Genomic DNA, 25,834 nt, shown 5'->3' on the forward strand with positions numbered 1-25,834 from the left:
AACCTCCGAGAGCTTAATGCACCCAAGCTAAAACAGGAAGTGCTACAACACTGCAGCTGAGCCCTCCTGGAAGTGGTGCCCCGATGGGCGGTGCAACCTTGGATGGTGTTAACGATGGGTGCGCTCAAGCCCCCGGAAGTCCCGCCCCCAAAGTCCCGCCCCACAGGAGGTCCTTGGTCTCTGTCATTGGGCGGTTCTCTGAGAGGGCGGGGCCCGTTTCGGCGGGCAATTGTGACGTCACTAGCCCTTGGAGGGTTACTACGGCACCACCGCAATGATTAAGCTTTTCGGACCTAAAAAGAGGGGAGGGGTGGTCTCAGAGCTGCCGGAGACGCCGGAAAGCTGGAGCGCCAGGGTTCCTGTACTCCCCTCATAGCAAAACGGTAAAACGGAAATCCTGTTCCAGCGGAGCCAGCAGTCCGGGTGGAAGCGGTGTCCCTGAGGCTACACTCTGGGCAGCAAAGGGAGCATCCTCGCCTGGTAAGAGGGAGAAGAGAAACTTGCCGCGTACCTCCCGTGGTGCTAAAGACTGGAGCCCACCAGCTGCGCTGCAGAAACTGCTAATACCTCGGAGCAGCGGGAACGTTCATTTATTTTCTTACCAGACTTTTGTCTTAAACATGGGCAAACACACCGCCTTCAGAGTTGTGTTTACCTGGTCCACAAGGGCGCCTTTTGCTTGAAGATATGTTTGATGCTTCCAGTATCTGAATTCTGATAGCTGCTTGGCATAATATTTAAAGAAAACTGTTAATTTGCTTTCTCCTTGATTGGGCCGGAAATACTATTTTTTGTCTTTCGGATGTTGATGTTGACTATGCCTTTTTAGCATATTGAAATGGCTGTACCGAAAGACGGCATCCCTTCCTTGTCGGAATGCCAGTGCGGGATCTGCATGGAAATTCTGATTGAGCCCGTAACACTGCCTTGTAAGCACACAGTCTGTAATGCATGCTTCCAGTTGACTGTGGAAAAGGCGAATTTATGCTGTCCCTTCTGTCGTCGCCGGGTCTCTTCGTGGACCCGGTACCATACCCGAAGAAATTCTCTCATCAATAAGGAACTGTGGGAGATAATTAAAAAGCACTATCCAAAGGAATGCAAGCTTAGAGCCTCTGGGCAAGGATCAGAAAAAATCGGTGAGTAAAACCCAGCGTGTTTGTTGGCTGAAAAACCAAAATCCTTTAAAAAGTGAATCACTGCTAATCCATTTTTTTAAAAGGCTAAAAAATAAAGCCCGAATAGTATTTGTCTAAATTATTAACGGTGGCGGGGGTAGGGGGTTCTTTGGGCCCGAAAGTCAGTTGCAAGATGGCTTTGTTCAATTGGTGTTTGTTGGATTAAAAATGAAAAAGAAAAAAATCAAAAGAATTGCTCGCGTAGAGTCTTTATTATGATTTGTATAAACGTTCAGATGAGTTATAGTGGTAGTGCAACAACAACAGAGGTAAAGAAACTACTGGATTCTTGTGTTAGTATTTCTTTTACTTTCAATTACTTTCTCTAACTTACTTGCTGATACATCTCCATCTTAAGCATGCATTGAGCCTAAAATAGCTTTCTGTGACCAGTTCCCTCTGGTTAGGCCATTTTTATTTTAAAGTCCTCCACAGTGTAGACTCAGCAGCTATTGAGTATGCCCCAGATGGAACAGTTGACTGTAGCATCTTGATTACTTATGTGGATCAATAAGCTATGCAAATGTTCCTTGTTTCAGTGTGGCGACTGTGCTCAGGTGTACATGCCTTTTTGTTGTTGTTGTAATTATTTTTATTGTAGTAAATCTATATAAAGCAAATTTTGCTGTTTTAATCATTTTTAACAGTTATCTTTTATTAAAACTGCTTTATTGAAATATTCACATACAATGGATCCATTTATAGAGTACACTTCAATGATTTTGGGTATTTTACATTATAGTTGCAAGATTATAATTATGGTAAAATATATAACATAAAATTTGCTCTTTTAACCACTTGTATTTTTTATTTTAACCATTTAAAATTTTTAAAAAATGTATTGGCTTTAGAGAGAGGGAGAGGGTAGGAAGAGAGAAACATCAATTTATTGTTCCACTTATTTAAGCATGCTATGGTCTTGTCTTGTGTGTGCCCTGACCAGTGATTGAACCCACAACCTTGTCATAATAGGAGAACACTCTAACCAACTAAACTACCTGGTGAGGGCTTATTTTAACCACTTTTAAGGGTACAATTCAGTGGCATTAATTACATTCACAATGTTGTGCGAGCTTTACCACTGGCTGTTTCTAAAACACTTTTATCATCCTTGATTTTTTTAACCATTAAGCAGTGACTCCCCATTCTCTCCCCACCTTTCTAATCAACATTTTCTGTTATGAATTTTCTTATTCTAGATATTATATAAGTGTGTTCACATACAATATGTGATCTGTTATGTTTGGCTTGTTTCACTTTGCATAATGTTTCCAAGGTTCATGCACATTGTAGCATGTGTCAATATTTTGTTCCTGCCTTGGCTGGTGTGGCTTAGTGGATTGAGTGCAGGCGTTCTGGCTTCCCAGCCTGCAAACCAAAAGGTTGCCAGTTTGATTCCCAGTCAGGACACACGCCTGTGTTGCGGGCCAAGTCCCCAAACTGATTGATGTATCTCTCTCTCTCACATCGCTATTTCTCTTGCTCTCTTTCTCCCTCCCCTCTCTCTGAAAATTAATAAATAAAACCTTAAAAAAAAGACTTTATTCCTTTTTTATGCTGTTTTGAATCTTGATAGACTGTGTCTTTTTCTTTTTTTTTAACTTACTTTTAGAGAGAGGGGAAGGGAGGGAGAAAAGGGGAGAGAAACATCAATAGGTTGCTTCACATGTGCCTCAACCAGGACCCAACCTGTAACCCAGGCATGTGCCCTGGCTGGGAATTGAAACCAAGACCTTTCGCTTTTCAAATGACACCCAACCAACTGAGCCACACTGGTCAGGGCTATTTTATGGATATATTTTATCTGTCTCTTCATCCACTGACAGACATTTGGGTTGTTTCCACCTTTTGGACAAGTATTTGAATATGTTTTCAGTTCTTAATTGCTGGGCCATATGGTAATTCTACGTTTAGCTTTTTAAGAAACTGCCAAACTTCACATGGCTACACCATTTTACATTCTCACAAGCAATGTAAAATAATGATTCCACTTTCTTGTTCTTTTTCTTTTGTTTCCCCCATAACCATCCTAGTAGGTGTGATGTGGTATCTTAGTGTGTTTTTTTAATTGTGGTAAAATGCATAACAAATTTACCATTTTAACCACTTTTAAGTACAGTTCAGTGGCATTAAGTACATTCACATTGGTTTGTAATCAGCACCACCATCTATCTCCACAATTTTTCATCTTCCCAAACTGAAACTCCATATCCATTAAACAAAAAGTATTAACATTTTCTATACTTGCTGTGTCACTATCCATTAGTCTTATTTTTTTCATTTCTTTTACTTCCTCTTAAATTTATAAGTATACATATTATTAGACACCATGATTAGATTATATTTTTTCTTTTAAGGTAAGATTCACACATAATGAGTGAGATGCACAAATCTTCATTGTACCTTCAGTGAGTGTTCACACATACATAACCCTTTGTAATACAGACTTCTGTAGTACAGAACATTACCATCACCCCTGAAAATTCCCTCATGTCCCTTCCTGTTAATTCCTGCTCCCATACCCCAAGAGTCAACTACTGTTTTTCTTTTTTTCCTACAATAGATAGTTTTGTTTGTTCTAGAACTTCATATTGCAATATAAATGGAATTCTAGTTTTCTGGGTTTGCCATAACAAAACACCACAAACTAGGTAACTTAAAATAACACAAAATTATTTTCTTATAATTTTGGAGCTTAAAAGTCCAAAATCAGGATGTCAGTAGGGACATGTTCTCTTTAATTTTTGTTAAATTACAATTTACATTCAGTATTATTTTGTATTGGTTTCAGGTACACAGCATAGTGGTTAGACAGTCATACTTTACACAGTGATCTCCCTGATATTTCCAGTACCCACCTGGCACCATGTACAGTTATTACACTATTACTGACTATTTCCTCTGCTGTACTTTATATCCCCATGACTGTTTTGTAATTACCAACCTATACTTTTCAGTCTCTACACCTTTCCCCCAAATCTCCTTCCCTCTGGCAACCATTAGTCTAGTCTGTTCTTTGTATCTATGAGTCTGTTTGTTTTGTTTGTTCATTTATATTGTTCTTTAGAGTCCACATAGAAATGAAATCATATGGTATTTGTCTTTGATTGACTGATTTCACTTAGCATAACACCCTCCAGGTCCATCAGTGCTGTTGCAAATGGTAAGATTTTGTTCTTTTCTATGGCACAGTAATATTCCATTGTATGTATGTACCAAGCTTTTTTATCCACTCATCTATTGTTGGACACTTGGGTTGCCTCCAAAGCTTCGCTATTGTATAACGTTGCAGTGAATGTAGGGGTGCATATATTCTTTCAAATTAGAAGTGGAATTGCTTGGCCATAAAGGTGTTCCATTTTTAAATTTTTGAGGAGCCTCCATACTCTTAGTGGGAATGCAGTGGCTGCACCAATCTGTATTCCCACTAACAGCACACGAGGGTTCCCTTTTCTCCACATCCTCACCAACACTTGTTTGTGAATTTATTGATGATGGTCGTTCTAACAGGTGTGAGGTGATAGCTCATTGTGGTTTTAATTTGCATTTCTCTTACAATTAGCAACATTGAGCATCTTTTCATATGTTTCTTGGCCATCTGTATGAGGGACATGTTCTCTTGAAGAGTCTAGGGTAGAATCTGTTCCACACCTTTCTCTTAGCTTCTGGGTGTTGTTGCCAGTCCATGGTGTTCTTAGCTTGCAGCTGCATCGCTCTAGTCTCTACCTCTAAGTCACATGGCCTTCTTTCAGTGTGACTCGGTCTTAACATGGCCATTTCTTCCATTTTCTCTGTCTCATTCTTATGATGACACCAGTGATACTGAATTAAGGACCCACCCTACTCCAGGATGAACTCAACTTAATTACATCTCCAACAACCCTGTTTCCAAATAAGGTCACATTCTTGGGTACAGGGGCTTAGGATTTAGAGTAATCTTGGAGAGAGAGAGAGAGAGAGAGAGAGAGAGTTTTTAAAGATTTTATTTGTTTGTAGAGAGGAGGGAAGGGAGGGCAAAAGAGAGGGAGAGAAACATTGATCATTGCCTCCAACAATGGAAGAAACATTGCCTCTTGCATGCCTTCAACCGGGGACCTTACCTGCAACCCAGGCATGTGCCTTGACTGGGATTTGAACCAACGACACCTTTCTGTTTGTTGTATGATGCCCAACTTAACCACAGCAATCAGGGCCGCTGAGCCAGGACTCTTACAGCAATGCCTGTTATTTTGTGCAAGGTTCTTTTAGTCAGTATAAAGTTTAAGATTCCTCCTTGTGTTATGGGTGTTACTGGTTGGTTGGTTGATTGGTTGGTTGGTTGGTTGATTGGTTGGCTTTTTAAAATCCTCACCAAAGGAGATGTTTTTATTGATTTTAGAGAGAGAGGGAGAGAAAAAAACATCGATCAGTTACCTCCTATATACACCTCAATTGAGGATTGAACCCACAACCTAGGCATGTGCCCTGACCAGGAATTGAACCTGCAACCTTTTGGTGCACCGGACAAAGCTCCAACCAACTGAGCCACCTGGCCAGGGCAGGGTATTACTAGTTTAGTTCTTATTTTTGAGTATCATTTTACTGTTTGACTATATTATACTTTGTTGGCTGTTCTACAGTTGATGGCACCTCAGCTGTTTCCAGCTGTGAAAATTCTTGTGTAAGTTTTTTATGGTCATATGTTTTCATTTTTTCTTGTGTAAATATTTAGTGGAATTGCTCGGTCATAGAGTAGGTGTATGTTTGGTTGCATAAGAAACTACCAGATCATTTTCCAAAGGTGTTGTATTTTCTAATCCCAGCAATAATTTACAGTTGATCCTTGAACAATGGGTCCACTTAATATGCTGGGTTTTTTCAATAACACCTGTACTGTTTCAGTTGCTGTTGGGAATTGGTGGGTGTGGAGGGCCAACTGTATGCATTGCTCTACACCATTTTATATAGGGACGTGAGCATCCTTGGATTTTGGATCCATGGAGTATCCTGTAACTAAGGAATGGAAGAGTAATTTTATAAACAGCTTAATTCAAGTTCAAGTTAGGTTTTACTATTTTTATTTTTGGTCCAGTATTGGACACTGAGTTTTTTAATTAACTTGGTTTTTTTTCCTTCAGAATAAAATAAAAAGTATGGGGATAAATTCCTTCTAATGAATTCTTTTTTCTCTTCCTTGGATTATCTTTTTATTAAGAATTTCTTAATGTTAGCTATTTTTACTTTTTACTTTGTTAAATTTGCTTTTTTAATAAAAAGAAACTTAAAGTCTCCCCTTTTCCAATTGTTTACGACTCTTTACTATTTAACCCCTACCCCCATTCCCAAACACACACATAGGAACAGAATTTTATTTCAGAACTTTAATAGTTAGGAATATACTAAGGCAGGGGCTGTCCAACTGTGGTTCCCAGGCCAAATTTGGCCCACATCTTCTTTTGTGAATGAAGTTTTCTCGTAGGTTAATGTAGAACACAGGCACTACATTCGTTCATCTATGCCTGTGACTGCTTTTGTGCTACAGTAGCAAAGTTGAGTGACTGTGACAGAGACCGCAGAGCCTACGAAACAAAGTATTTATTATCTTGCTCTTTATAGGAAAAGTTTGCCAACCTGTAAGCTGTCACCTCTGATACTATACTAGCTCTCTGCACATGGTTTATCCTTTGTTAGATGTGCTGTGATAGAAGTGCTGTCCCTTTCTCTCTTCCTGGGCTTTTTTCTAGCCCTTCCTATTTTTTCAGGGGTCTTAAATGTCTCTCCTATATTTTCCCTATATTGTCTCAAACAGATCCTCTTTGATGGCTCAAATAAATAAGAATTTAGCATACTCTATCCTACCTTTTATTGCAGTTACATCACTGTTTTTAGTTCCTCTATTTCAGAATTTGCAAACTGCTGGCATACAGTCCTTAAAAAGCCTTTAGGCATATTTTCTGTGACCTACTTAGTGCCAACCTTTAAAATTGGGAGACTGTACATTAAAATATAGATTTATGGGTTGTCTTGAAAAAACAATATGGCAACAATGGACCTAAGTTTCCTGATAAGTTTCCTGGAGTTGAGTAACTAACAGCTGCCCATTTAAACAGGCAGTTGTGTTCCCTTGTTTTGGATTTAACTCTAGGGAGACTCCTCCTCTCTTTGTATAGCTTAGTGTTTCTCTTTAATTCTGTTGGTTTATTTCAAGTGTCTCATGATCCTTGGTTTTGCTTTCATATTTAAAAATAAGGCCCTAGAGCCCTGGCAGTGTTTGGTAGAGCATTGTCCAGATTTGCCAAGGTTGCGAGTTTGATCCCAGCCAGGCCACATACTCCCATACACGTACAAAAATCAACTAATGTATGCGTAAGTAAGTAAAACAGCAATTGATATTTCTCTCTCTCTCTCTTTCTCTCTCTCTTTCCCCCTCCCTCCCTCCCTCTCTCACCCTTCCTCATTCCTTCTCTCTACAATAAATAAAAATAAAAATAAAAATGAGGCCCTAGAAAAAAGCTCTGTGCACATGTGTCAAAACTGGTGACTGGCAGAAATTTAGGTTAAGCAGATGGAAACCTGGCCATTATACTTTGCCACTCCAATTGCTGGATGTCAAAAGGCTTTGCTCTGGGTCACTATCTCTTATATTAGCTGCACTGGATCTACCCAGACAATTCAGTTTCTTTAAAAAGTAAACTTTGAATGTATATATGTGCATTTATATTTCCAGGAAGAAATGCCAACCAGCCAATTATTCTACTTCCATAGTTTATAGCTTTGAGTTCTGTGTCCCACACTTATTCACTCTGCACTGTACTCATATTATACTTTATATTTCTGAGCCTAAGCTGCTCCTCAGGTGTATGACTCAGATCTCCTCCCACTTAGGCTATAGCCTTCCAAGGGCTACATTTCCCTGTAGTCCGCTGCACCATTCATCGCTCTTATGTTGGCTTCCTGTTTTCTACAAATTTGTTAAGTTTTTTGTTTACCGATTGACCCTTTCCCTGATCTCTTTGCCATGTAGGATTACTTTCTTTTTATCCCTTTACTGTTATTTTAATGGAATGTAGAGAAAGAATTAAGTATACATATTCATGTGTCATTTTAAACATCTAGTTTTTCTTTTAAAATGAAACTCCTTAAAGAGGATATTGCTGTAGCTTTTAATAATTGTACAATTTATTTTAACTTTGTTTTTATATTAATATGGTTTTTAAGTATATTTTATTGGTTATGTTGTTACAGTTGTCCCATTTTTTCCCCTTTGCCCCCCTCCACCCAGCACCCCTTTTCCCTCCAGCATCCCCCGCCCCGCCTTAGTTCATGACCATGGGTCGTGCATATAAGCTATTTGGCTTCTCCATTTCCTACTCTATTCTTATCATCCTATTTTGTACCTACCAGTTATGTTTCTTAATCTGTACATTTTTCCCCATTCTCCCCCCCTCCACCCTGCTGATAACCCTCCATGTGATCTCCATTTCTATAATTCTGCTCCTTTTCTAGCTTTTTGCTTAGTTTCTTTTTGCTTTTGTTTGTTTGGGTTCAGTTGTTGATAGTTGTGACTTTGTTGTCATTTTAATGTTCATAGTTTTGATCTGCTCTTTCTTAAGTCCATTTCACATTTCATGTAAGAGTCTGGTGATGATGAAGTCTTTTAGCTTTACCTTGTCTGGGAAGCACTTTATCTGCCCTTCCATTCTAAATGATAGCTTTGTTGGATAGAGTAATCTTGGATTTTTGTCCTTGCTTTTCATGACTTCGAATACTTCTTTCCAACCCCTTCTTGCCTATAAAGTTTCCTTTGGGAAATCAGCTGATAGTTTTATGGGAACTCCTTTGTAGGTAATGCTTTTCTTTTCTCTTGTTGCTTTTAATATTCTCTCTTTATCATTAACCTCTGGCATTTTAATTATGATGTGTCTTGGTGTGGCCCTCTTTGGATCCACCTTGTTTGGGATTCTCTGTGCTTCCTGGACTTGTGTGTGTTTTTCGTTCGCCAAATTAGGGAAGTTTTCTGTCATTATTTTTTTCAAGTAAGTTTTCGATTTCTTGCTCTTTCTCTTCTCCCTCTAGCACCCGTATCATTTGGAGATGTACCAGTGTCTTATTCTCTCCTCATTTGCTTTTTTTTTTTTTTGAATTCTTGTTTCTTCATTCTGTACTGGTTGACTATTTATTTCTTCCTTAAGTTCCAAATTGTTTATGTGAATCCTGGCTTTCTTCCCTTCACTGTTGGTTCTTTGTGGATTTTTCTTTATTTCACTTAGCATAGTCTTCATTTCTTCCCTTATGCACTTGCTGTACTCAGTGAGTTCTCTGAGCATCCTTATCACCAGTGTTTTGAACTCTGCATCTGATAGGTTGGCTGTCTCCATTTTCACTTAGTCCTTTTTCTGCAGTTTTGATCTCTTCTTTCATTTGGGCCATATTTCTTCATCTCCTCAATTTGGCAGCCTCCCTGTGTTTATTTCTGTATATTAGGTAGAGCTGCTTTGACTCCCTGTCTTGGTGTCCCTGTTATATTGTAAGGAGCAGAGCCTTAGGTGTTCACCAGGGTGGGGCTTTACTGCTTTGTGGTGCTGTCTGTGGCGGGCGGCAGGGGGCCAGTCAGAGAGGGAGCAATGCTGCTTGTTCACATCTCATCCCCTTTCCTGTCATTTCCCCCACTTCTCATATGCAACTGGCACCCTTCTAGCTTCTGCCCTGGTGCTGAAACCCCAGGTGGGTAGGGGTTTCATATGCTAGAAATGTGTGGGTTCTTTAAGAGGACTCTCCCGAGAGACTGGCAGTTTATTCCAACACCCCAACCCCACTGGTTTTTACAGCCAGAAGTTATGGGGCTTTGTTTCTTGACACTGGAACCCTGGTCTGCGTGGTCTGGCTTGGTGCTGGTGTCACTGGCCCCTCAGGTTTCCCTCCCAGTTTTCATCTGCCCAGTGTGAATGTGGGGCCACCCCTCCTGCTGGCCGCTGCTGTCACTGCCTCGCCACTGCTGCCTGGCTGCAGCCACACGGTGTCCTCTCTGCTGTCGCTCCCCATCACCGCCTCTCATACCCACTTGGGTGAATGTTTCTTCTTTAAATCCTTGGTTGTTGGACTTCCATACAGTTTGCTTTTCTAGAAGTTCTAGTTGTTTGTTTTGAAGTTAGTTGTGATCCTTCTTATGGTTGTGCGAAGAGGCAAAGCTTGTCTACCTACGCCTCCATCTTGGCTGGATCTTACTAATGCAGTATTAATGGAAGACAAAGCAAGCTATTAAATTCAGTGTTGCCTCTTTTAATTATTTCCTTTCTTAATCTGAAACAGTTGACGACTCTCGGCCAGTTCATCTGTTAAGTAAACCCGGGGAATTGAGAAGAGAATACGAAGAGGAGAAAAGCAAGGTAGGAACTTAATAGTTATTCCTTTTTGGAAAAATTCTCTGCTGTGTTTTCAGTTTCACATTTTACATACAGTTTTATGTGCTTATATAAATAGTACATATGGAAATGTAAACAATTTTAATGTACTTTTAAAAGGCTCCATTTTTTAGATGTTTATTGTAGTTACAAACTAGCTTTAATTTATTTATGCATGATTGTTGCTCTTATGTGATAGATATCCCTAAGCATTTTCATTTCCTAGAAGCTTTGAGCTTAAAGGATAGAAAAATTGTGGTAGATTATGGGTTTTTTAGTCCATTAAGGGTGCTATAACAAAAATTCCATAGACTAGCAGGCTTGAACAACAAACATTTCTCACAGTTCTGGAGGTTGGGAAGTCCAAGAGCGAAGGCATTGGGAGCTCTAGTGAGAGGGAGAGGGCAATAGGAAGCGGAGGAGAGAGGACAGAGACGGAGAACGGGGTGGGGCGGAGGTGACAGAGAGAGTGAGAGAAGAGACAGTGGGGGAGACAGAGGAACAGAGACAGGCCATCTTTCTTGTTTCTCATCTTACGAAGGTTTTAATGCCATTATCCTATTCATTAGGACTTGACCCAGTTACTTCCCAAAGGCCTCACCTTCAAATACCTTCACATTGGAAATTGGGACTTCAACAGATGAATTTGGGGGGATACAACAATGAGTTTAGATGAGGAAAGTATAAAATAGATCTCATTGTGAATTACCTAAAGAGAAAAAGAGGACGCAGCGCTTACAGTAGTGCTTTGAACTTCACTAGCGCTAGGGGAGAGCCCTGGTGCCCCCTGCCCTCCTGCTTCGGGTGGAGAACTGTTGTCCAGTAGAAAGACATTGTGAGCCTACATACAATTTTCATTTTTCTGTTGGCCGCATTTAAAAAAAATTGTTTCTAAAAAATGAAATTAATTTTAATTTATATAACCCATTCTATCTAAAATATTTTATCAACATAAAAGTATTAATTATATAAAATTATAATTATATATTAACTATAATTATATATCACAATGTGATTAAGCATTATTATATAAAGTTATATAAAAATTGATCATGAGATTTTACATTATTTTTGCTTATTTAGTCCTCAGAATCCTTTGTACTTATAGTACATATTGCTCTGGTCTAGTAACATTTCAAGTGCTCAATAATGTAGCTGGTGGCTACTATATTGGACCATGCAATTCTAGAAGAACCAATACCCAATAAAAAATTATGATAAACACTGTCTAAGCAGTGTTCTTAAGTAAGGGTTTTAAAGGAATAGTTTAATACTTATACAATAGTGAAAACAGGCTTTGTTTTGACTGCAAATAAAAGTAAAACCTAACTTAAACTACCTTAAATAATAAGATTATAATTATTTGGAAGGTCAGAGGTAGGGGCTTCGGGGGTAGTTTCATCTAGAGTTCTAGCTCCAATCTTCGCTAATGACTTTTATTTATCTTCAGACTAATAGCATGATGGCTGCACCATTCTAAACCTGTTTTCTCATGGGATTGGATCAAGGACTTCTACTTGAGTCAAATCCTTTGAAATTCTAAAATGGTTCTTGTTTGTTTGTTTGTTTTCAGGAGAAGTGTAGTTTAAATGACCATAAGCATGGCCTTACACCCTATAATCAGAGTTTGAGTCTCTACTCTGCCACTTACTGCTTTAAAAAAGTTATTTGCTTTTCCTTGTCTGTTTCTCTATTTGTAAATCAGGTACTAACCATTGTGGTTGTTTCTTCAGCTCTCACACTACTCCTGTCCATTGTGTTTGGGGATTCTGGCAAACTTCAGGGATGTTAGTCTAAGTCAGTTTTTGTCGTTACATTCCATTTGCTAGGGTTTAGTTCAGGAACCCGGCCTAAGTTAGTCAGCACGTGGCATTCTGTTAGCTGAAGAAAAGTATTACCTGGAAACAGGTCCACAAATGAGTGACAGTGTAGTGGAAAGTGTGATTGAGACTGAGGCTCGGGGGGTGAGGGTTTGATTAGGGTTTCATTGGGCTGATTGGGGAAGGCTTCATGAAAGAGACTCTTGAATTGTTCTGTAGGAATTTGCCTCTCCAGATGTGTACTTCATTTGAGATATTTTAATTCCTGCCAGTTTGTTCATTTTTTAAAATTTATTGTTCTTACTAAGAAATATTGCAGGTATACTAAAAAGTTCAGAGAAGGATTGTTCTGTATTAATCATTTTTAAGGTGGAGGCAGAGCGACGAGCCAATGAGGAAGAAGAAAACAAAGCCAGTGAAGAATACATACAGAAATTATTGGCAGAGGAGGAAGAAGAAGAAGAAAGACAGGCAGAAAAAAGGAGAAGAGAGATGGAAGAACAGTTGAAAAGTGATGAAGAACTGGCAAGAAAACTAAGCATTGATATTGTAAGTTTTAGGAGAGAACTTTAAAGTATCAATATTTCTATTGCTTTGACTACGTGATTTTCAAAGGTTCAAAAAAGTGTTCCCCTTAACTATAAGCTTTCTATTTGCTCTGCTTAAAAACTTTTACATATTTTTGCAGTTTTTGCATATTGTTACATATGTACTCTAATCCAAGTATACTTCTTGAAACTTTTTACATGTTATTAGTAAATTCAAGTTATGTAGGGAGGCTATTCAGTGAAAAATCAAAGCTTCCTTTCCTGCCTCCCACGCCTTCACGTCCATTCTGTTCCATTACATTAGTCCCTTTCTCCAAAGGTTAGCACTATTAAGAGTCTCTCATAACTGTTTTTTTTCCAGTCACCTGAAAAGGATTTATCAGTCACACTGTTTTTTCCCTTGGATTTTTTCGCTTGGTATATTTTATTGAGATTTTATTTTGGTATTACTACATATAGCATGTCTAATTTTTAAGAGTGGCATAATATTCCATTATATGGATATAAATCATTTTCAGAAAGTGAAGCACAGGCTACTGCCTGTGGAGTAGCCACTCTCTGTCTCACGGCTTCACTAACAAACTCACTGTACACCAAAAAAAAAAAAAAAAAAAAGTGAGGCACATTAAGTCCTTCATATATTAAATCCAGATTTAATTATCTTGTTGTAGTTTAATTACTACTTAGAGGAAAATGAATGAAAGAATGATAAAACACATACTTTAAGACTTAAAGAATACAGTGGGACCCAGTAATTTGAAAGAACCTGGCAGAATTACCCGGGGAATTCTTTGAAAATATAAATTTCCATACCTATTCTAAATCTATTGAATCAGAGCCTCTGGGGTCGGGACTTAGGGAATATCATTCCCAGAGGCATCTAGGGAAGTCTGATGTGCATTTGGGTTTGTAAGCCTCTAAAAACAATTACTCTGCTTTCAAACAATAAATATGTTGAAGTAGTAAATACAAACTACAACGAAGTATATCCAGAGTATCTTTTTTGAGAGGCCTACTGTTCATAATAATATATCCAACTTTTAGATTGTATGTCCTTTTTCATCATTTTTTAAAAAATTTAAGTAGAAAAGCTTTATAAAGGTACACGATGGGAAATTAAATAAAAGACATTGACTGATAGAATAACAAATGGGATAACAAAGAAAATACAGGAGTGGGCAAAGTGGGTTTATATAGTACAAATAAGTAATACAATAATACATAGTGCAAGAATAATCTGTTTTGCATACAACTGTGAACCCACTTTTGTTCCTGTATTTCAAAAAGGAGAATCTTTACTTGTCTTCAAAGAGACATTGTTGTAATCCTCATTTCACGTGGGATTATGAGAGTAGATTTATTAATATTTTAGAATAATTTTTTGTTTACTTGTGCAAGTTCAATGGTCCAAGGCCAAGTATCTACCACCAGCAGATATATTCATTTTTTCAAATAGTGTGTAAGACATTTATGCCCTGACCGGTGTGACTCAGTGGGTCGGGCATTGTCCTGCACAGCGGAAGGTCACCAGTTTCGCAGTCAGGGCACCTGCCTGGGCTGCAGTTCATCCCTGGCCAGGGCACATGCAGCAGGTCAATAGATGTTTCTTTCCCTTTCTTTCTCCCTCCTTTCCTCTCTCTCCAAAAATAAATAAAAACCTTAAAAAAAAAAAAAGAAAGAAAGAAACTTATGAGCATACAGCAAGTAAATATTCATGGTATTTATTAATATGTCCTTAAGTCCCCAAATTAAATTACTTTTGGGAAAATAACGTTTATTCCCAATATACTTACAGCTCTCTGAATTTACTCATATACATTAAAGTAGTTATAGCAAACATTTCATTAGAAAAATTAACAAATTATCAGCTAATAATATTAGTATCATACCTTTTGTGCTGTATAATGTAGAGTAAAAATTCAATTAATGTAGACCAACTTGGGTGGACTTAATCTTGTTTATTCTGATTTTTACATGATCAACATTATTCAGAGTATGTAGAATTTAAATGTAAGCATAATTCCTGAAAAATTCAGTTGTGGATTCTGAGTAAATTAGTTAAATTAATAGCTTATTTTATTACAAAATTATTTTTAATGTCTGTTATGCTTTTTCTTGTTATGCTAAAGAACAATTTCTGTGAGGGAAAAGTCTTGGCTTCTCCGATGAATTCCAGAAAATCGGATCCAGTCACAAGCAAGTTGCAAAAGAAAGGTAAAAGACAAACAAATACTGGAGATATTCAGAAGTAAGTGAACGTGACTATTAATCAATTATTTATTGACTATCTACTATATGCCAGTGTATTTTTGTTCCTATAGTCCACTGACTATCAAAATTTAGTTCCTGCGCTGTGCATGAAAACCATCCAGATGGCCTGAGATTGATGTAAAGTAAAAATAAGAGAGCTGCTCACGTAGCCTAGATTCCCGGCTGGCATGAAGAGGGATGTGAAGGTTTTTTTTGTTTTTAATTTTGATTGCTCAGGGTTTCCATGATGTTCACATTTTCTCAAAATTAACCAGTGGGATTTCTACCCCACCCCTCCTTGGTTTAGTTAGATTCAAGTGAGAAAAGCTGGCCCCATATAAGGTCATACTCATTGAAGGAGTTTGTAATTTGGCATGTGGGTCATTCACCCACCTTCTTTTTCCCAGTTTGTGCATTACATTTCTTCTCTACTAATACAAAAAGCATGAGTCAGATAGTCAACAGTGGAGTAATGATTTAGTTCTCCACAATGCCCCTCCAGCAGCAGACAGAATTGATGACTTTATGAGGATATAAGCTTTCCCGTTGTAATTCATAGTTGGGAAAGTTTGAGAACCACCATAAAGACTTGAAAAACATAAGGGCTTTTGGTTCAACTGAGTAAATATTTGCAGGTAATTTCCCTTCTTCCAGAATTCTTAGAAATTTTGGATTTGGGGTAGTGGAGATTTGGGATAGGGACACTTAGATTTAGGGTGGGGGCAGAGTTAAATTAAGGGGTTCCTATTAAGATAAAAAATACATGCAGCAATATCAATATTTCTGTGTTAATGTTATGCAAAGTAGAAATCAAGAGAAAAAGCATTAAAAGGAGAAAAGCAGAGACTTTACATAATTATGTTGGGTTGGTCAAAAAGTCCATTTAGTTTTTTTCCGTAAAATAAAAGACACATTTTTCATTTTCACCAAAAACTGTTGATTTGGATATTTTGAGTATATCCACTATCTCCCACTATTGGCTTCTAGTGGACAGAGGCCAGCTAAACCTCTTCCAATGCATAAGACGGCCCCACAGCAAAGAATTATTTAGTCAAAAGGTCAATAGTACCAAGAAACTTCGCAAATCATTTTTGACACATTTGATCAGTTCACAACACCTTCTCCATACACTGCACAAATCTTTCTTTGCATTTCAATTGTGTTTTTAACCTTTCTTGAAAAAATAAAGCACAATATGCTGAAAATGCTGCATATCTTCTTCCATCTTCAATATTAAAATGGCTGCACAAAAATTCACCAATTATCAAAGTTTTGAAAGAACCATTTTTTAAAAGATTTTATTTATTTATTTTTAGAGAGAAGGGAAGGGAGGGAGAGGGAGAGGGAGAGAAACAAGGATGTGTGAGAGAGAAAGCCATTGGTTGCCTCTTGCACTCCCCCAACTGGGGACCTAGCTTGCAACACAGACATGTGCTCTGACAGGGAATCAAACTGGCAGCCTTTTGGTTCACAGGCCAGTACCCTGAGCCACACAAGACAGGGAAGGATAAGTTTTTTTAAATGCACACTGATAGAACCCTGGCTACTGTGGCTCAGTGGGCTAAATGCACACTGATAATGACAGCTGTTGCAATACAATTTAATAATTGTTTTTTAATGAACTAAGCACTAGTAGAGCCATCACACAGAAAAAACTAAATGAACTTTTTTGGCCAACCCAATATAACACTTTGCTTAAAGCATATAACTTATGAGTCTTCATGCACTTAAATATATATTTTGAAATGTACAAAAATAAAAAATTATTAGAAATACAGTGGACCTAATAAACTGACAAATTTTAATAAACTGGTGAATTTTAAAAACAGAAATTGGGAAACTAGTGGATTAAAGTTTAAACAAAGTTAAAAACAAGTAAGGTCTAGTCTTTAGACTATATAAAGAATTTTTATATAACTCAACAACAAGATAAAAATGCACAAAGAACTTGAATAGACATTTCTCCAAAGATGTGCAAATGGCCAATGAGCACATAAAAAATGCTCAACATCCTAAGTCATTAGGGAAATGTGAAAAATCACAGTGAGATACCACTTCACACCCACTAGGATGTCTATAATCAAAAAAAGGGTAGGGGATAACAAATGTTGGCAAAGATGTAGAAAAATTAGGGTTCATTGCTGGTGGGAATGTAAAATGGCACAACCATTGTGGAACACAGTTTGGCAGCTCCTCAGAAAGTTTAACAGAATTACTGTATGACTTTGCATTCTACTCCTAGATATTTATCCAAAAGAACTGGAAATGGGTATTTTGACAAATACTTGTAACATATATAGCACTTCAAATAGCCAAAAATGGAAACAGCCCAAATGTTCATTGAGGGATGAATGGATAAACAAAATATGTATCCCTGCAATGGAATATTATTTAGCTCTTAAAAGGAATGACATACTGATAAATGCTGTAATTTGGATGAACTTCAGAAACACACTAAGTGAAGGAAGCCAGACAAACAGGGTTCCATATATCTTTTACATGAAATAGCTAGAATAGATTAATCTGTAGAGACAGCAAATGAGTAGTTGCCAGTGGCTGGGGAGAGGTGGGAATGGGGAGTAGCTGCGTAATATATACAGGGTCTCTCCTTTAGGGATGATTAAAAGGTTTTGGAACTCGGTAGTTGTGATGGTTGCACAGCTTAAAGAATGTACTAAATGCCACTGAATGCACTTTAAAAATGGTAATTTTATGTTATGAATTTTACCTCAAATTTAAAATGATTAACAAAAATGTTACTAAAGTGTATGAACATTAAGAAAAACTACTAAGTAACTCATCGGTTAAACAATCTTTTTTATTTTTATGCTCACCCAAGGATATGCTTATGGGTCTTAGAGAGAAGGGAGGGGTGGAAGGGAGAGAAAAAAAGAGAAAGAAAAGAAGAAAGAGAAGCATTGATCAGTTGCTTCTGGCATGCAACCCAACTGGGGACCAAATCCACACACAACCTAGGTATGTGTCCTGACCAGAAATCAAACTCATGACCTTTCGGTCTACATGGTGGTGCTCCTACCAACGGAGCCATGCTAGCCAGGGCTAAAGAATCTTTTTAAAAAATTTGTATTCATACTACAAACAAAAATCAGTTTACCAATTTCTCTCCCACATCCCATGCCCTCTTCCCTATCTCTGACAACCACCAATCTGCTCTCAATATCTGTGACTATGAGCTGGGTTTCTCCCTCCCCACCCCCTGCCAAATTCCATATATGAGAGAGACCATACAGTGTTTTGTTTCTCTTTCTCTCTGTGACTTACTTCACTTGGCATAATACCCTCCTCGAAGTCCATCTATGTTGTTGCAAATGGTGAGATTTCATTTTTTTAATGGCTTCACATTTATAGTGAGTAAACATGTGGTATTTGCACAGGGATAGAAAAATAAAATAATTGAGGCAACATAATAGATAGCTTAGAGACACACCACAGTTTATGGAGCCTTTAAGGTAGCTGTGTTGTTTTTAAACTATGTCAACAAATTTTTTGATATTCCTCCCTTGAATGTGGTTGGACTTAAGTATACAAATAGAATTACCAGAAGGGACATTGTACACTTTAGACTCTAAGTTCAAAAAGGCACTGTGACTTTAACTTTATGGAAATTAAAATTATAATGAGGTCATTTTTCATTACATACAAATCCTGAATCATGTTGCACACCTGGAACAAATTACAATGTTCTATGTCAATTATACCTCAATAAAAACAACCACAAAATTATAGTGAACTAGCATTCCATATGCATCCTATTGGAAAAATTAAACTTTCTAACATAGTAAGTGTTGTAGAGGATAAGGAACAGTTACATGCTTGGGAAGAGTGTAAAATGTTAATAGTGTGTAACTCTGGAGTATAGACACTTAAAAAACCCCAGAAGACAAGTACTGGCATGTTCCCAGCAGTATTATTCATAACAGTGAAGAGCCAGAAGTACCTGTATTCCAACAGCAGAACATAATTTTATCCAGCAGTGAAAATGAATTCTAGCTAAAGAAAACATGCATGATTTAGGAAAGTGGCTTCAAATTTATAGTGAATAAACAGTTTGTGGAAGAATACATGGAGTAAGTGAAAAAAAATCATTGTGGAAGATTATATATAATATGGTTCCATATGCATTATAGTAAAGAAAACAATTTGTGGAAGATACATGCAGTATGATTCCACATACATAAGGTTCAAAATCATACAGTACTAAGCAATAAGATGTTTGGAGATATAGGTATGTGTGTGGTAAAACTTTTTAAAAGCAAGAGATAAATAACTCAGGATAGTCATCTCAGACGTAGGGGGCAAATAGGAGGCCCCATAGGGACTTTAAAATCAGTGATTTTTTCCCCCCATTAAACCAGGTGGCAAGTATAAGGGTTTTCATGATAATGTAAATTTAAAACTATTTTTTAAAGTATAGCATACATCTGTTAAAGTTCACTAATCATGAGTGTACTTTCTGGTGAATTTTTATATTTGCACAAACCATCCTCCAGATTTAAGGTGTAGAATATTTCGAGAAGGTTCACTCGTGCCCTTTCCCAGTCAGTAGTCCCCTGCCTGTACACAGGGGTGGGCAAAAGTAGGTTTACAGTTGTGAGTGACATTCTTTTGAGTTAATAAAGCTATTGTAATGATCATAACCTGCATGTATGTCATTTTCCATATAACAACTTATAAAGTTACTTTTTCCTACTCCTGTATTGTGATTTTTACTTATATTGTGTAATTGTTTTCTCATAAACTGTTCTCATAAAGAAGTCAGAAATATACTCTTAGAAAGATCTGTAAGACAAAAGTGAAAAAAGAAAATCACAGAGAAATATGATTCCTTTAGAAAAGAGATAGTATGTACTATATAGAAATATACTTTAAAAAAATTGGTTACATATAAGGGTGGATGACATATATTTCCTACATTTTTGTTTTTTAGAATGAGCATGTATTCATATGTTACTTGGTTATTATAAGTAAAGAATATCCAAGCAAGTTCATAAATCTTCACTGATTAAGTTAGATAAGTATCTGATCACATTTTGTTTGGTTCTTTGCTTATGGATTTCAAAACAACTATTATGCTGTAATAATTCTTGGTACTAACATACTTGGTGACTAACTTCCGACCTTGACAGAAGGGATTCTCCAGCTTTGGGAAACAAGATTAATGAACTGTAGAAATGATCCCTGAAAGTATAGTCTTGGCAAACAAGATTAAAGTGCAACTAAACCTGGAATCCTGTTTTTCTCCTATCAACTGAAAAGGTGGTTCTTGTTCTCCTAAGTGTATGGAGTATTTAGGTTGATGTAACTACGTATGTGGGTTAGACACTCTAGTTCATCTGTAAGGAGTATTCATTTGTTCTTTATATGAAATTTTGTCTAGATTTTATTTTGTTCTACATGCTACTTGTTAATGCATTAAACACAATGCAGCTTAGGGTTGTACATGTTATTTGTAATCAGATAGTTCTTTTTTTATTTTCTTTAATTATAAAAATGAAACCTAGCTCCTCTTTGAAAATCACCCAAAGTTACCATGACTTAAAGACATCAAACATTTTGGGAGATTTCTGCCATTTTTAAGCATAGTTGTGTATGTGTTTGGATTTTTTATAATTTTTAAAATATTCCTACCATTTTGTGACCTGTCCTTTTATTCCCATTTCTTTTATAGCATTTTCCATTATATTACAAACTTTACATTGTTAGTGGTAAACAGCCTATTAAAGATGTTTAGAAATTTAGAGATACAGTCTTATGCTATGTTGATACATGTTTGTCTCAAAGCAGATAGTTGATATAAAATGTGTATAAAACAAATATCTCTCTACCAAAATCATAGAGAGAATCTAATTATGGACTTTTCCATGATAAAAAATAAAGAATTCTGACATTTAAAAAGAAACAAAAACCACTCTGGCCCTTGCCTGGTAGCTCAGTTGGTTAAAGCGTCAAGGTTGTACCAAAGTTGAAGTTTGATCCCCAGTGAGGGCACATACAAGAATCAACCAATGAATGCATAAATGGGTGAAACAACAAATCAAAACAACAAATCTCTCTCCCTCTCTCTAAAAATCAATAAAAAAATTTTTTTAATAACTGGCTGTTTTAAAAAAACAACATTCTTCCTCCATATTTAATATGTCTTTTCTAGTATTTGGTAAGACTATATATATATATATATATTGTCTTGGTTGTTTTGATGCTATTTAACTTTTAAAAATTTTTTGAGAATTAAGAAATGTTTAAATTTGACTTTTACTTCCTTTTCTGCAGTTTTTCCCTAAAATATCAATCCTCAGCCATTTAGGTTTTGCTCTGGAGTTAGACCAAAATACGTCAGACAAGGAGATAGACTATACTGTTTCCGACAGATCAGCCATGCAACCAGACAACCTTCAGCGTCAATAGTGGCTTTATTGTACTGGGTGCATACCACTTGCCTTTCAAAGCATTCATACTTTGATAAACTCTTTTTTAAAGGTATTTGTCACCTAAACCTCCATTTGGGTCAGCATCACAGTCTGAAGTTGTACAAGAAGACAAGAAAAACTCCATGTCTAAGGTATGTGGATACTAAAGATGTTCTTAGTTTGGCATGTTTACTAATACTTGTAGATTACTAACTTTTTTTTTCCTTAGATAACTATAGTAAATGTAACACCATTTCTTGGTCATCTTAGGCTTACCTAGATTAGGAGTCAGCAAGTAAACTTTTTCTCTAAAGGGCCAGACAGTAAATACTTTAGGCTTTGCGGCCCTGTGGTCTCAAGTCACAAGGCAATTATGCTGTTGTCATGTCAAAGTATCCATAGATGGCATGCCAACAAATGACCTTGTCTTTGTTCCAGTAAAACTATTTGCAAAAACAGCAGGCTGAATTTGGTAAATGGGCCATAGTTTGTAGATTCCTGACATAGATAATCAAACTCACAAAACTGAATAGGCTATCTCCAGTACCACCTTCACTTTAAAAGATTACAGGATGGGAAACAAAGCATGATAGTAGGGCAACAGCAGGCATATAACTAGTAAGAGTTCTCATTGCAGGTGACTGTGGTAACCACCCTGGCTTAGGGGTCTAATGTCCCATGAGAGTCAGTTATTTATTGTAACAACCCAAGAGTATGACTTTCAGGGATCCTCATAAGAAACACACCCAGGCAAAGGAGTTATAAGTCACTTATAGAAGGCCCAAGTTTTCACTTTCTGCTTGGTTGGTGTTTGTAGACCACTCATAGTTCCAGTGCAAATGCAGTTCACCAGTAAGGGTCATTTCTACTGTAAGCTATGTGGCCTAGTAACACAGATGACATTCTACCTTTTATCAGGTTTTCAGATAAACGGAACGAGGGAAGGGGAGCTGTCACTGAGCTCTATTTCGTACATAAAAAGCTTGTTAATCCTTTACTCACAGGTTCCTTTTTTTCTTTTTTCAATTCAGATTGAGGGTTTTTAGGAACATTTATTGTGTGCCAGATAATGTATGTGTTTTCTTTAAATCTTCATTACAACCTTCAACTCTATGATGTAGACATCGTTCTTGTGCCTCTTTTACAGTTGAGGCACACAGAGATGAGAGACTTGCCCAAAGCCCTTTAAGTAGAGGTAATAAAGGGAGGGAGAGGCATTGTAGGGCTGGGATATTTTTTCTATCCTGTTATTCATATTCACAGCAAAACCAGGTAAGCAGCCTAGAATTTGTCCGATGCAAACCATATTGGTTCGTAAGAAATGCTATCAGAAATGATAAATGTATAGCTAAAAAGGTAAAAGAACAGAGCGTCTCCAACAAGGAGTAACTTTTGTTCTGGGGCAAATTCTAAGTGAAGACTTTCTTAAGGCTTTCCCACAGTCAAAACTAATCCTATGTCTTGATTTACCTAAGACCTGTAAGTGAGAAGAATTATACTTGCTAAAGCAAGGATTCTCAACCTAAGGTCTTATGGTTAGAATCCAGAGAGTACATATGAACTTAGATGAAAGAAAAAGTTTATCTTTATTTTCTTCTGCCCTCTCATTTTAGTGTTTCCTTTGATTATGAATGTAGGCAGCAAACTATAATACTCTTAACAGTACCTGTGACTTTGTTATCAATAAAAAGGATGAGTTTTTATCATTCTATCTTTGCTACAGATCTCTTGAAAAATTTATGCTCTTCCTTACTTCAGTATTACACATTGTTAAACTTGCCACTGGATCTTATTTATGGACACGCATTGCATCATAACTTTTAACATTTTAATAATTGTGTTACAATATAAATTTTCTTTGTGATCCTATGAATTTATATTTAAAAATATTAATCTTAGAAGAGGTCTGTAAGCTTTACCAAAATGCCAAAAGGAGAGTTTATGGTACAAAAAAGGTTTACCATCCCTGGGATACTGAAAGTTTATAAGGTAAAAGAGATCAGGTCATAGTGCCAGCTATTGGTTTATATAGAGAATCTAGTTTGTGGGTTTTATTCTATAGATTTTCATGGGAATAAAAGTGAGGGGATATTTTAATCTAAATTAAATTAAATACCCAGAATAAAAAATACTATTAAAAATCAATATGCCAGGGGGGAAATTGGGACAACTGTGATTGAACAACAATAAAAACAAAAGTATTAACATAGAAAAAATCAATATACCTTAGTGATAGTGGTAGAAATAACTACCTAATAGTGACAACTTAACTGTCATATCAGTGTAAGACATATATGTTATGACTTGATGTATATCACTGGTTCACTCAGTATTTTTTTGTTTTCTACAGGAAACTGACAGTAGTGATGTAAAAAGCCCTAAGTGGCAAGAAATTGAGGAAGATATGCCAACACTTTCTCCGCAATTATGCCTTGAAATTCAAGAACAAGATATAAAGTCTTCAATAGAGTCACCTATGCCTCAGTTATGTGCCAATGGTACAGAATGGTGCGTTGAAGGAGAAGTCAAAATGAGACCAAGCAATCATGATAAAGAATTGTGTGTCACAAATCACGAGGGACCTGAGGCCAGAGTTCCCTACTCTAGAGAAGCTGCAGTTAAGCCTTGTGGCAAAACAGAGAATGGATGTACTTTATCAGATATGACACAAATAATTGGAAATAACACAGTCGAGACAGAAAATGAAGAGTCTCGCCTACTGATCGATAAGGAAGATATTTCCAAAAGAAAAAACCAAGAGTCTTTGTTTGAAGCAGTCAGGGATCCATGCTTTTCTGCAAAAAGAAGGAAAATGTTCCCCTCATCTTCCTCAGAGCAAGAAGAAACAGAAATCAGCTTTACCCAAAAACTGTTAGATTTGGAACATCTATTTTTTGAGAGACATAAACAAGAAGAACAGGACAGGTTATTAGCATTACAAATTCAAAAAGAAGTGGATAGAGAACAAATGAAGCCAAACAGGCAAAAAGGATCCCCAGATGAGTATCAGTTACGTACCACGCCCTCACCGCCAGATAAATTGCTAAATGGGAAGAGGAATAATTCCAAAGATAGGAACTTAAAAGGACAAACTGATGTAGAGCATTCAAAACCTCAAAGAGGCCCAAAAAATGAACCTTGGCAACCTCCTTCTTTTAAGATCCAGTTGAAACATTCAGTTAATGTTAATGGAAGAAAGATGCCAAATTCTGCTAGAGAGCATTGTAATGTATCTAAAAGTGCTCATTCCCTACAGCCTAGTAAGTCGCAGAAAAGTATTTTCCAGATGTTTCAGAGATACACAGAGTAATGCATGAGTGGAGGGGATATTTTAAAATCTATATAAAGCTGGATTGTGATGCTCTTACTATTACAGAATGTGTATAATTTTTTTTTATTCTGCTCTGTGGGCACACTCATTGTCTATAATTGAAGGACTGTGCAATTACGAGGGAGGAGTGTATAAATGTACTTCTGCCAAAGTCACTGATAAACCAGAGTCCTGATTCTTTATTAATAACTGATGTGCAAAGTTGGACAGTCTTTATAGATAATAGATGCAAAAATCCCTGGGCCAGTTCCCAAGAAATCCTCGAGTGCCATTCTCTTTCCAAAAAAATGTGTGTTTTATGCCCTTGCTCACATTTTTTACCTGAGTATAATCTTGCTTTGATTATACCAAGTAGTTAAGGAATCAGGTTTAAAATCTGTTGTTTTGCTATTTTGCCTTGTATTTGTAGATCACTTGAAATGTATCTTCTATAACACTAAAGTAATCTGATTTTTATCTTTTTAATTACTTTAAGCATTATAGCATTTTATTTAAAATGGATTAGCATCACATGAAATCAGTGTTTTCTGGAAAATTAGAATTGAGCGAGAGGAAATTAAAGGAGTTTAGACTAGAGGGGAGGCTGAGTTAGAGCAAACTGATAACTGGGAAGGACTGGAACTGAGTGGGTGATCAGAGACTGGGTCCAGGGTGGAACAGCGGCTACAGTTGGGCATAGTTGGGCAGAGCATCCTCCCTCCCTCGTTCTTTGCTAAATGACACAGAAAACGTTGGGGTTTTACGGCTTGTCACACCATAGTAACTGGTGTCAAAATCAAAATTAGGTATTAAATAACCTGAAATTTTGGAAATTAACATTTCTATTAGTCTTCTATTCCAGAAAAAAAATATGGGAATTTACTATAGGGAAGTTAAATCACAATATACTATGTCGTGGG

General features: G+C 37.0%; 1 protein-coding gene across 1 annotated transcript; it reads left to right on the forward strand.

Moving 5' to 3' along the window:
• The first annotated feature begins 248 nt into the window (after positions 1–248).
• RNF168 (ring finger protein 168) lies at positions 249–25,834 on the forward strand. The gene is made up of 6 exons (XM_054575137.1): positions 249–1,139; positions 10,467–10,543; positions 12,748–12,927; positions 15,056–15,174; positions 21,675–21,756; positions 23,955–25,834. The coding sequence occupies exons 1-6, from the start codon at positions 839–841 to the stop codon at positions 24,912–24,914; spliced, it is 1,719 nt and encodes a 572-aa protein (XP_054431112.1). The 5' UTR covers positions 249–838; the 3' UTR covers positions 24,915–25,834.

Source organism: Pteronotus mesoamericanus, unplaced genomic scaffold (assembly GCF_021234165.1).
Source record: "Pteronotus mesoamericanus isolate MK-2021 breed Mesoamerican mustached bat unplaced genomic scaffold, CSHL_Meso_final contig_27, whole genome shotgun sequence".
Classification (NCBI taxonomy): domain Eukaryota; kingdom Metazoa; phylum Chordata; class Mammalia; order Chiroptera; family Mormoopidae; genus Pteronotus; species Pteronotus mesoamericanus.

Bases quoted from the DNA above. Each gene is read 5' to 3' on its own strand.
- RNF168 (XM_054575137.1), top strand. From the start codon at position 839: ATGGCTGTACCGAAAGACGGCATCCCTTCCTTGTCGGAATGCCAGTGC. The intron at 12,928-15,055 runs GTAAGTTTTAGG...GTTATGCTAAAG, and splicing joins GAAAACTAAGCATTGATATT to AACAATTTCTGTGAGGGAAA. The intron at 21,757-23,954 runs GTATGTGGATAC...TGTTTTCTACAG, and splicing joins AGAAAAACTCCATGTCTAAG to GAAACTGACAGTAGTGATGT.